Source organism: Hoplias malabaricus, chromosome 6 (assembly GCF_029633855.1).
Source record: "Hoplias malabaricus isolate fHopMal1 chromosome 6, fHopMal1.hap1, whole genome shotgun sequence".
NCBI lineage: Eukaryota > Metazoa > Chordata > Actinopteri > Characiformes > Erythrinidae > Hoplias > Hoplias malabaricus.
The window spans coordinates 41,495,470-41,508,141 of record NC_089805.1 but is presented as its reverse complement, the minus strand read 5'-3'; the positions used below and the strand labels follow the sequence as shown (position 1 = coordinate 41,508,141).

The window sequence follows — 12,672 nt, the reverse complement described above, 5'->3', positions numbered from 1 at the left end:
TGGACTCAGTGTAACGGGAGGTGCTGAGGGAAACCTATTTTCCGCCGCTGGAACTGCGCTGCTCTAGTACTGGAATAATAATATTTAAAAAAAATAATATAACACTACTCAAAGGGATTTGCAGCCAAACAACGTGTCCAGACCAAGATGACTTATCATCTGGAGATGCTTTCTTAGCTCGAAGAACATTCTTACCACTGCTCTTTGTATGTTAACGCATTAAATCGACACAAAGAGACACAGACGTGGGGCGGACTGTGGAGAAACAGCGGAGAGACGTCGCTCAGGTGAACAGAATGTCGGCGGAAAAACATGGTAATACTGGAGGTTTTGTCCTTTTAATTATTGTTTTCCTGCTTTCTTTTAAAACAGTTCACTTCATCTGTTTTTTCTTTTCGTTATTGATAAATTTAACTAAACATTTCCCTGCGTCAAAAACGTCTGCGAACCTTGTTGTTCAATTTTTATTCATTTAACCGCTAATTTACAGTCGTTATTAGCCTGTGACGCACGACTTCGCTACAGCGGTAGATTTTATCCCACCCGTATTCCAACAGCTACGCTGTGATTGGCTAATATCCTGTCTACTATCTTATGATTGGCTACTGTTGTCCCGCCTCTTTACATTGGTATTGATTAGTAGGATGATAGGATCCCTTCTCCAAGCCGGTGATTGGCTACTGGTTCGCCTACTGCGCTATAACTGGCTACTATTGTCCCGCCTCCTTGCACTGGCCTTTCTGTTTCACAGTAGTAGCTCCACCCAGTCGTTTTCGTCACCATAGCAACTGTATTACAGTGTTGAAGACATGCAAACATACACCGTATAAACGAGAAAAAACACATTTATTTTGTGATTTTTTTGTATATCATGTTTGTAATGTATATTTTCTTGCTGTGTCTTATATAATTTATATAGTTCTACCTGTCCTAGCACTGCAGTGTTTAGCATGTTTTCAGTTTGAAAATGATTTTTGAAAATGGCAAAATAGAACAATACATTTAAAAAAAATGGTTGTAATAAATTTACTGTACGTGGAGCTTTGGGATTTTACACCTTTACACAACTTTTAATCTATTAATACAAAATCATATTTTATATTTTAACATTAATATAATATTCTGATGATATTTCTCTCTCACACACACGGACATATAATGTACATATATAGCGTGTATGTACAGTCGAATAAAAAAAATGTATGAATCGCGGTTCAGTGGGCGGGGCTTGTCGGAAAACGGGTAGGGAAAATAATCTGTCGTATTTTCCGCGCTCCCGTTGTGTGCAGCTGCATCCGCGAGAACGCGCGTCCTTTCTCTCTAGTCACAACGTGTCAGTACAGCGTACACAATTACAGTCTGTGTTTAGAGCGAATTAAACCTCAAGTGATAGAAACTGAAAGGCAAAGAAAGTTTGTAATAATTGAAGGGGACTAATATTGTTCCTGGGGTCGCTCTCTCTCCCTTCTTGTGTGTGTGTGTCTGAGAAGGCCACTTTGTGCCAGCGATATATTAAGAAGTAAACTTATATTAAGCAAAAACCCTGCAGACAAAGCTACCTTCAGGCCTGGTTTACACGTGGGAGTGGGAGGAGGGTATTATGTGGAAAAATCTATATTTATTCTTCTGACATCAAATTATTGTCCTCAAAATGTACAAACAGCTGCTGGCTGTAATACCTTTTAATGTGTAAACAACAAAAAATCTGGAGGTTTTCAAAGACGTTTGTGTAAGCTTCGTTTGATGAGCTGGGTTAAAGCAGAGAGATGGTATCTGCAGCTTTTCAGACACAGGATGGAAAAAGTGAAGGATATTGGCTTTGATTAGGTTTTGTGTTTACAGGCAGGATGTTTCGACCTCTGTTCCTCTATTTATCTACAACTACTTCAAACATAATGGTTGCTCTCAATTTCTGTGATGTGTGCAAAATGTCGAGTGCTAATGGCTACTGTCGCAACAAATTTGCATCACAGTGAGGAGCTATTTAAAAAAATTAAACAGTGGTAGTTGAATTTTTGACGACCATCGCCATCTCCATTGCTCTCTCTCTCGGTCTTTCCCTCTCTCACTGATCCCAATTCATGAACTTTGGTGTTTTACACCATTGCATCCTTTTACACATTACCCTAGTGACAATGTTACATAATGGCTTGTCCACAAGCGTCTCTCTCTCTCTCTCCTCTCGTATCACACACAGCCCCCACACATCCCCATGTCATCAATACACATTACTGGCACAGATTTCAGATTTCTGTTGAGCCTCATTGGCTTGTAACGAGTAAACAATATGCTTCAATTATACCCAGACAGTCCTTCAAATTACTGTATTCACCTATGAGCACCCACTATTTAATCTCCTTGAAAAAGCATTGAGCCTAAGGTCACCAAGCCAGTGCCAAGTGGAGCAGTGGACCTGTGTTCTCTGGAATGATGGAGCTCCATCCAGTACCTTTGGATAGAGTTGGGGTAGTGTTTAAGGTAACTGTACCTGACCCAACTAAAGAGCACAAGGCTGAAGGCTATTCAATCCTCAACGAAATGTTCCAACAACTACAGTAAAGATGTCCCAAAGGAGTAGAGATTGTTACTGTAACAAAGGGGAGACAACCCCCTAATAAATACTGTGCCTAACAAAGGAAACCTCTAGTGATGCATTTTCAGTCGCAAAAATATGGAAAACAATACACCATTAAAAGGGAAATAAAGGGATTAGGTGTCGCAGTCAAACAGCTCCAGGGACCTAGAGGTTGTGTGTTCGATTCCCGCTCCGGGTGACTGTCTGTGAGGAATTGGTGTGTTCTCCCCGTGTCCGCGTGGGTTTCCTCCCACAGTCCAAAAACGCACGTTGGTAGGTGGATTGGCGACTCAAAAGTGTCCGTAGTTGTGAGTGAATGTAGGCTCTGGACCCACCGCGACCCTGAATTGGACCACTTAACGTTATTTTGACTAATTTTTAAAAGGTTAATACTGGAAAGGACATTTCTCTAACCATTGTTTGTTCCAGTATTTTAGCAAATAATGAACTAGTAACGTTATATTTTCCGTAAATAAAAATAAAAGACCGTGGTATTAACGGATGGTAATGACGCCTTAATGAGGGAGGAGTTGTCGTGTTACTGTCGCATAACGGCGCACGGATATGACGGTTTCTATGGTAATTGCCCATGATCGTGATATTGTCGCATTTAATGTCGAAAATATGCGACTATGTCACGAATTGCAGTCCCCTATATATGTGACTGTATCACGAACTTACAAAAGTTGGGATGCAATGAGAGAAATGTTATGTTTGTTAGAAACATTAGCCTCACAGCTCCAGTTTAAAACTGAAGGGGACAAATTTAAGCTACAAACTATTTGGTGTCCATGTTTCGTCAGTTCATTCCTTTACATTAAATATACACTGTGTTAATGTGATGAGGCTTTGGTAAATGGAATTTTGGACATTTCTTTCAGTCATTACTTCATGAAATGCTCACATAAATTCAGTTTACGTTACGGCATTTGACATATGCTCTTATCCAGAGTGACTTAAGTGTTATATTAACTCTTTTATATTATATTCGTATTATATATTAGAGTGGTTGGCAATTGTAGTATTAGGAGTCTTGCCCAGAGACTAGTTTTGTGAATAGAGTGGTGTGAATACCCAGGCACGGATGTCTTCTGTGTAGAAGTAGGCAGTGTTGCCCAGTACATTACGCCAAGCACCACAAATTACACACCTCCACATTGCAGAATGTCAGGATCCATCAAATCCTGAATGTTATTGTCCCTGATGTTTAACAGTTACGGCCTCTCTCTCTCTCTCTCTCTCTCTCTCTCTCTCTCTCTCTCTCTCTCTCTCTCTCTCTCTCTCTCTCTCTCTCCCCTCAGCTCTGGAGGAGGCAGCTAATAGGCAGGCGGCCATGTCTCAGCAGATGACCCAAATGGCTCCTCCACCTTACCTGCCTTCGCAGGACCCCAACATGCCTCCACAACCCCCGCACCCTGGCTGCGCACCCCAGCCCAACTACCCCCCTCCCCCTCCTCCCCCAGGCTCAGAGGGCTACCTGCAGGAAACCCAGTTCCACTGCAATACCCTCGGGCCTCAGGGGGCTCCAAACGGATACACAATCCAGACCCATGGGCCTGGGGGAGCGGTCCCTCATCCTCCGGTGGGCTACCTTCACCCAGGATACCCCCTCCAGCTCCAGCCCTGCACTGCCTACGTTCCTGTCTACCCCATCGGTGCAGGGGTGAGTCATGATACTTTTATAAAGGCATACCTGCAGCTCGTTTCTGATGGGTACTGCAGTGGAAACAGAGGATTAGAAAGAGGTTTTTAATGCAGTGGCTAATTGTACAGTAATTTTGTTACTGGATGTAAAGGGTATTAGGAATGATTAATAGTAGCTAGCAATTTTCTTAATCTATTTCTTTCTCAAGTAGACTTAATGAAAACTGGAAAAATACTTGCTTGTAAAGATGCATCCATTTGTTCCTCTGTCTCTCTCTCTCGCTCTGATTGGTTAGGCCTGCCGGAGCTGAACGGAAGGTCACACAAATCAGACTGACGACCAAAATAATAATCGAATCAACAAAACATTTATTGATTCATAAATTGTGGGATTTGTTTAATAAGGGGAATAACTTTCTGAAGTTCTAGATATAAACCTGGCTGTGACTATGAGCTATCATCTAACCAGGTTTTGGTCATTGGTTAGAAATCAAAAACAGCTGCGACAGCTTTATCTCAGGGCTCTTTAATCCTTATGTTTATGTGCATTAGCAATGAATAGCACAACAGTGAACTGTTCCACCGTATGAATATAAATAGCTGATGGCAGATATAATGCTGAGTTTTAATGGTATGAATGTGGGCTCGCTATTTGGCAAGCCACAGATTTAAAAAAATATATTAATTAAATTTAAAATAAACAGATTTTTAAACTAAACCAATTTTAATGCGTTCATAAACCCTTTGCCAGGGACGGCTTATTGTTAAATTGTGCCAAACTATAGCCTACAGTCATTATCACAGCCAATGTCGTTGTTGAATGGAAATGCATGTTAGTTACAGCTATGTATGCTTATGCAGTCCCTTTATCTCTGGCTCTCAGGGACAGCCCTACCTGCCTAATGGTGCCCCGCATCCAGGTGTGGCCCCAGGACAGATGGCCATGCAGATGCCCCCTTCCATCACTCTGATGGAACCACGCCGGCCACCTCATGATTACCTGCCCATCGCTGTGCTGACCACCGTCTGCTGCTTCTGGCCCACTGGCATCATCGCCATCATCAAAGCTGTCCAGGTGGGTCAGGCAGCTAATGTCATGAAAATGAGGCAGTGTCCTGAATTACTTTAAATATGAAGTCGATTCAGCTGGGAGATGAGACATTTCCTTTGAAGCTTGGTCATCCATATATTACAATAGTTATGAGGACGTTGCAAGAGTTTAAAAGTAATGGGGTCAGTGTGGCTCTACACCCACCTTCCAATTAGAATCAATTACCTTTTTCTTCCAATCACTGTCCGATATATGGGGTCAACCCACCTTCTAGGTCCATCATATAGGTGAACAATTCGGTTTAAATACAGACTGTAACCCATCTGCTGCACAATTCATCAGCTCCCCTCTACTCCATCCATCTGAGCATAGGGCTGCATCTGTACAGATTTTACTGGGGGAGTCTGTGTGTTTTTGGAGTCATTACATCTGCTACATTACTTACTAATTACTTTAGAACGTTCTACCATCTAAAAATATCCAGAAAAGTGTGGCTCTAGGGTCAAAAACCAACTGTTGATGAAGGGCTGATCTATAGCTAACACAAACTTTACATCATTAGTTGGTTACAATCTCCATTTGTATGTTAAAGGAACACAAGGTAAGATTTTGTATTTTTGGCTTCCTCTAAAATGGAAGTGGTTTCCTACCCTCCTCCAAAAGATACATACTGCAGTTTCTGCAGTGCTAAGCCCAGAGTAGTAATGACAAAGGCTCTGTTCGGCTTATTACAGGTCAGTGAAACATCACAATGATTCTGAATCTGTAAGTTTAAGGTAAAAATCTTACCTAGTGTTCCTTTAAGGTTAAAGTCTCAGAAAATTGTCCAAATAGGATGCTGTGGTTTCTTGGTCGGTAGAGCCACGCGCTGAGCTGTCCAATTGGTTAGATCTTTAGGAACTGTACTGAAGGCCTAGTATTTTAACCACTACCATAGAAACTAGCATTGTATTCTTTCACATTTATAATGTGTGGGTGAACAATCCTTAGCGTTCTGGAAGTTCTAGGTCCATCACTGACTGTGAATGCATTCTGTTATCTAACCAGCTGTGAGTCAGTTGTTACAAAGGGAAACACACACTATGGGCCCTTTAAGTGTTAGGATGGTATTTCCCTTGTCTTGTAAAATTACCTGTTTGAGTAAATGAGCCAAAAAATGTCTCCATCAGGTGCGCACTGCTGTTGCCCGTGGCGACATGGTTACAGCGGAGATTGCATCTCGCGAGGCTCGTAACTTCTCCTTCATCAGTCTGGCAGTAGGCATTGCATCCATCGTCCTGTGCACCATCCTCACCGTTGTGGTCATCATTGCTTCTCAGCACCACGAGGACGACTGGGAGCCCTAAAGCCCAGGGGACTACGGGACCACCTGCTGGCCATAACACAGACTCCTGGCATCCGAACTCTTTGCGGTACAGCCGGTTCACTGCTCATAGCGTTCTGACACCTGCACTGACCCTCCAGCCAACCCCAGAAAACCCCACTATTGAAACCTTGGCTAAAAACACTGTTTTTAACTGTATTTTAGTCTATAGACGCAGCTCCACTGTGTCAGACGGGGGCTGGATTAGCACTGACTAAAAATGTGCATGCATTGCATAGACCAACAGAACAAAACACAAATGAAACAAAATGCAATTCTTAATTTTATTAGTGCTCATAATCTTTACCAGTTTGACAATATTCCAATAGCTGTGCCGAAGCCTCACCCCGGGTTTTTATTCTGCAGTGCTTTTGCTGTATTTAACTCTCATTACATATTGATTATGTATAGATTGTGTTTGTCAGTGTTCAGTATATTCAATCTATTATTTTGTTTTTGTGCCATTAATACATTTAATTTCAGCAGTGTTATATAACAGAAGTTAAGCTCCTACTGGGTTAAATTGCCAGATATCGACTCGTATTAAGTATGTTGATTTTGGTCGTTTTCACGCTACAGATCTATAAAGCCATTCTGACTATTCATATTACCAGGACAACATATCTTTAATTTAATATTGTCTAATAATATATCGCCATCTATTTACATGGAATTTCACCCTCTTATCTGTGATTATATTCACACTAGTAAAGACCAAAGTTACGAATATCTATAATTAATAGTTTTACTAGTAAAAATGCAGTTTAAGATGTCGTCACTGTAATTCTGCCTAGTAACAATTCAAGTTTTAGATATCATTAATGCACTGTAGTGCCGCAGGTAGTGTCGCTGTCACACAGCTCCAGGGTCCTAGGGTTGTGGGTTTGAGCCCTGGGTGACAACTGTCTGTGAGAAGTGTGGTGTGTTCTCCATGTGTCAGCGTGGGTTTCCTCCGGGTGATTGTCTGTGAGGAGTGTGGTGTGTTCTCCCAGTGTCCGTGTGGGTTTCCTCCGGGTGACTGTCTGTGAGGAGTGTGGTGTGTTCTCCCTGTGTCAGCGTGGGTTTCCGCCAGGTGATTGTCTGTGAGGAGTGTGGTGTGTTCTCCCTGTGTCTGCTTGGGTTTCCTCCGGGTGACTGTCTGTGAGGAGTGTGGTGTGTTCTCCTTGTGTCTGCGTGGGTTTCCTCCGGGTGATTGTCTGTAAGGAGTGTGGTGTGTTCTCCCTGTGTCTGTGTGGGTTTTCTCCGGGTGACTGTCTGTGAGGAGTGTGGTGTGTTCTCCCTGTGTCTGCTTGGGTTTCCTCCGGGTGACTGTCTGTGAGGAGTGTGGTGTGTTCTCCCTGTGTCTGCTTGGGTTTCCTCCGGGTGACTGTCTGTGAGGAGTGTGGTGTGTTCTCCCTGTGTCTGCTTGGGTTTCCTCCGGGTGACTGTCTGTGAGGAGTGTGGTGTGTTCTCCTTGTGTCTGCGTGGGTTTCCTCCAGGTGACTGTCTGTGAGGAGTGTGGTGTGTTGGTAGGTGGATTGGTGACTCAAATCTGTCCGTAGGTGTGAATGTGTGAGTGTGTGTGTTGCCCTGTGAAGGACTGGTGCCCCCCACCCCCAGGGTGTGTTCCAGCCTTGCGCCCAGTGATTCCAGGTAGGCTCTGGACCCACCATGGATTGGATTATAGACATTGAATGTTTGAATGAATGAATGAATGAGTGATCTGAAACTGCACATATCTTGAATGCATATTACTACTAGTCAAAAGTAAACATTTTGAATTAAAATATTTTCATGGATATGTGGACCTGGGCTTTTTACTAGTCAGAATTAAAGTTTGCATCAGCAATTTTTACTTGTAAAAAATAATTTTTTATATTTGTAACTGGAGCCCGAAGCACATAACACACAGAGACTAAATGAATGACAAACCAGGCGACTAAGAGAAAGGGTCTATAAGGGAAAATAAGATAGGAAACACCTGTGAAGATCGATATTCTATGTAAACCAATGGTGACATATGACAAGCCAAATTTCCATTTAAGATCTGTCACCCTGGTCGTTTGACTAGTCAGAATGGCTTTAAACATCTATAGATCTATATTATTACTATAAAAAAATTGTTGTTATTATCTGAAATGATTCTAGAAATAGTTTTTCCTAGAAATAAAACTGAGTTATTGCTAGCGTCATTTTAGGCTAAAACAGCTTGCCATACGAGAGAGCGTCATTGGCCCTCCCTCTTTCCCCATCATTCAGATCAATGCTAGCTATCTGTTAACATGTTAACAACAGAAGTGGGCAGTCAGTGTGCTCCTCCAAGCATGTTGAGCTGTTCTTTGTTGTGTTAGCAGGAGTTTAAAAAGAAGTGATGGCTGGCGTCACATGTCTCAGAGGAAGAATGTGCTGTCTTCACCATCATGGCTTGGTAGTACTAGTACTGTGTAATTAGGAGAGACCTAGTATACAGGCATTAATAATTCTTTATTATTATATTCGATTATATTCGGTGCATTTGCCAAATACCAAGTGTTAAATATAATCATGTCGTTTTGACTGAACAAAAAAAAACCTGTAAAGCACATGTTTTTTTTTCTTTACAAGAAGAAGCGTGTATGTAAGTGTAAAAAATGTACATTGTTTACCAGGATCCTTAGTGAATTATCTTGATTTTAAATATGCAGTATGTTCTACAGTAGAGTATTTGCTGCTGTCCAGTTCAGAAACGTTAGTAGAGCGTTTTAAGGACTGATAATGAGATGTTATTTCTAGTTATCGCTGCCTCATAGTGAATCAGCTTGTCTAATAGGAAAGATATAGTATACTCGTGGGGCAAAAACCAATGTAATATACATTATTAATGATACTATATGTTTGTGTATGGGTTCATTATTTATATATTTATTAATATATTTAGCCATAGGTTCGTAGCTATTTTTTATCAGTGGACTATAAAAGTTCAGAATAGGATCGCTCAAACCTCATGGTCCGTTTTTAACCAAGCATGTCACAATATGCACTTTTATGCACAGTGAGGAGGTCGTTGTTTTACTTTTTTATGTTCAGACAAGCAAAAATACTGCTGCCTTCTGTTCATTTGCCGGCTTGACTATAAGACTTTATGAGAATACAAATGTTGAAGAGAAGCGGAGGAGGTCAGACAGAAACGTAAAGAGGTGGGAGAGTTTGAATAACAGACATAGAAGAGGTACCTGCTTCTGAAATAGAGTCAGATAAAAAACGCAGGCAGTCATTTGCAAAAGTAGTCAGTATTCACCTACGTTAATCCATAATGTTCTGATTGAAAATGAGTTGGAACCTTTTTGTGCACATTTTAATTCTGAATTAAATGTTTATTTAAAAATAGTTTAAATAATGAAAACACAAAAGGTGGCCTGTGTAATGAAACTTTTTCTATATTGTGTTATATGTTACTCCTCGAATATATTAGCAAAACAGGTTAGCCAGTACAAACCCCATCTGCACCCCATAGTTTTCACAGAGCACAGTATTATAGAGAAGAATATGTGACTAACAGGGAGACTACCTCGAAATGACCAGGAGGAACATGCAGAGTACAAACATCCTACTGTCACTGGGTGGATATGAGTGGATGTTTACACTGGCACTTCTCCTGAGAGCCATAAAGTTAGATTATGAGAACTGCTTGTATTGTTTTGTAAAGTGAAGGGTTTCACAGCCGCAGTTGATCAAAACAAACTTATGAGATCAATCGTCACACTGAAAAAATGCTGCACTCAAGTTAACTTCATTCAAATGGTCCATCTGAGATTCAACATGGCCACCGAGTAAAATACATAAGTGCAATTTTGCCTTTCGTTTTACTTACTTGTAGACATGACTGTGTTGATATATAATGTTCTCAGAGGCCACTTCATTAGATACACTTACTTGGTGGCTTTATTGTCCATTGTATCCAATCCATCTCAATATAAGTGCATATTTATAATGATCCATATATTTCTATTCATCAGTTGATAGCCCACTTCACCTGGTCAGGAGCCCCAGCACTGGGCAGTAATTACTTGGGTGGTGGATCATTATCAGACAGTGCCATATGTATTTCTAGGACCACATACAGTAGTGCTTATTGCTGGCATAGATGGTGCACCAACCAAAAATACCTGCTCAATGGTAATGGCTTTAATTGTAGAGATACAAAGTGCACCACTATGGTAACTGAACTCAAATGGATGACTGTACCTAATAAAGTAACCACTGTGAGTGTTAGCTTATTTGACTCAAGCTAATTTAACGCAGCAGATTTTTCAGAGCTTTTCATTTCATGATTTTACAAAGCAAAAGAGACTCTTTGCCTCTTCAAATGGTCCTTTTTCTTTCTACTGAATCCTTGGTCATTCATGCTCATAATGTTTATGTGCTGGTGACGAGCATGAATGATGAGTTCGGTTTGGTAACAGATTGTGGGGTCGGACTGGTTTGAATATGAATGTGTTTCGTAACCTTGGCTTGTTGTAGTCTACTGTTGCCCACCAGCCAGTCGCACCAGTTCTAACATGTCGTCATTCACTTTGGGTCAAGCACCAATATAGGAGACAATACCCATACGTCCGTATATTCTTCATATCCAAAATATATGTGAAACATACGTCAGTAGGGTACGTTCAGGCATTCTGGAACTTGGCATTGGCTTTCAGAGTTCATAAGCAACACTACTGTGGAAAAGCTACTTAGGCCAACTCTTTAAAACTGTTTATTTGGGCAGTATGTTTGTTACCGTCATGTGTTATGGAAGCTGGTATGTTTGTCACCCAGTAGACCAGCTAAACCAGCAGTGGACCAGTATGAACCAGCTTAGAACCACTGGGACCTGAGTTAATTTAAGCAAGCGCTGAGAGAGTAAACCAGGTACTGGACGAGTTGTACTGAGATTCTTTAAAGGAGAGGTTTGGAAATGAGTGAAGGAGCACAATGATAGATACGGTATGTATTATGCTTTAAATATTACTTGGGTGTAATCTAATATCTAGAGCAAGTCATTTAGCTAACACACTAACTCTACCTCAGTCTACCTTACTTTGTATTGTCTCAGCAAAGAATTTGCAAATGGCTGTGATGCTGAATGGACGAAGCAGAAAAATCTCCCCCTCCTGTACCTCTCCTATATCCCTCGATCATCGATAATAGCGGCGTCGGTGTGGCTGGTGGGACTGCAGTGGGTTTTACGGCACCCAGGACAATTGTTAAAAGATTTTTCATTTCCTTTGGAGTAAAGTCTTCAGACTATAGCACTTTGGTTCCGCATTCTTGTTTCTCTCTTAGTATACAATCAGTCTTCTTACAGTGCATCATATCTGTCCTTCTCTGCTCTCCAATCCAATCTATTTTTAGACGAAGAGCTTTGGTGTAAAGTGTTTTTTTGCCAGACTCAGCTGAGTGACTACTGATATATTGATGTGTGTATTGTTTTATTTATTAAAAAGGAAGACGCTGATAGAAACACTCCCGATATTGCGTCTGAAATCGGAAAAGAGCAGAGTGTGTGTTATAATCACCTACGCAGGCCTGGTATCTCTGCAGTTCATTAAATCACTTTGGTGATTTAATGTTGTGCATATAATGGGTTTGTCTTTTTTTTTGTTTTTATATATATTTTTGAAGACAAACCCCCACGATATTTAATTTCCACATGAATCTACTATAAAACCAATCCTGCATTGTTTCAGATGACCTTGCTTAAAAATTTAGGTTACCTATATTTACCTACGCAAACTTTAAAAACGCAGCATTTCTCTGAGCTTGTAAATGTGGCAGGTGACTCTCTTTAAGCGGCTGCCCAATGACTTGTGTACACGTGCTTTCAAGGTTAATTATGTTGATGGATGCTGTACATGCATTTGTTGTGTTTGAATCCAGTCTTTGAAATTAAAGAGGAACTGCGAGAATCGATTTCTTGCTCTCGTTTCTTTTTCTTCGCTCCCTCTCGCTTTCTCCTTGTGGCCTTTTCTCTCCCTCCGTCTCAGAGGTGCTATTTATAGATGCCCTGTTTTCTTTTTTCTTTTTCTGAGTTTGTGTCTG

The 12,672-nt window shown here is 41.1% G+C and overlaps 1 protein-coding gene across 1 annotated transcript; it reads left to right on the top strand.

Annotated features, from left to right (window-relative positions):
• On the top strand, window positions 1-12,618 carry prrt1 (proline-rich transmembrane protein 1). Its single transcript, XM_066675754.1, has 4 exons — window positions 1-315; window positions 3,877-4,238; window positions 5,103-5,294; window positions 6,440-12,618. Exons 1-4 carry the CDS (start codon window positions 297-299, stop codon window positions 6,614-6,616), a joined length of 750 nt encoding a protein of 249 aa, XP_066531851.1. The 5' UTR covers window positions 1-296; the 3' UTR covers window positions 6,617-12,618.
• Window positions 12,619-12,672: the final 54 nt, after the last annotated feature.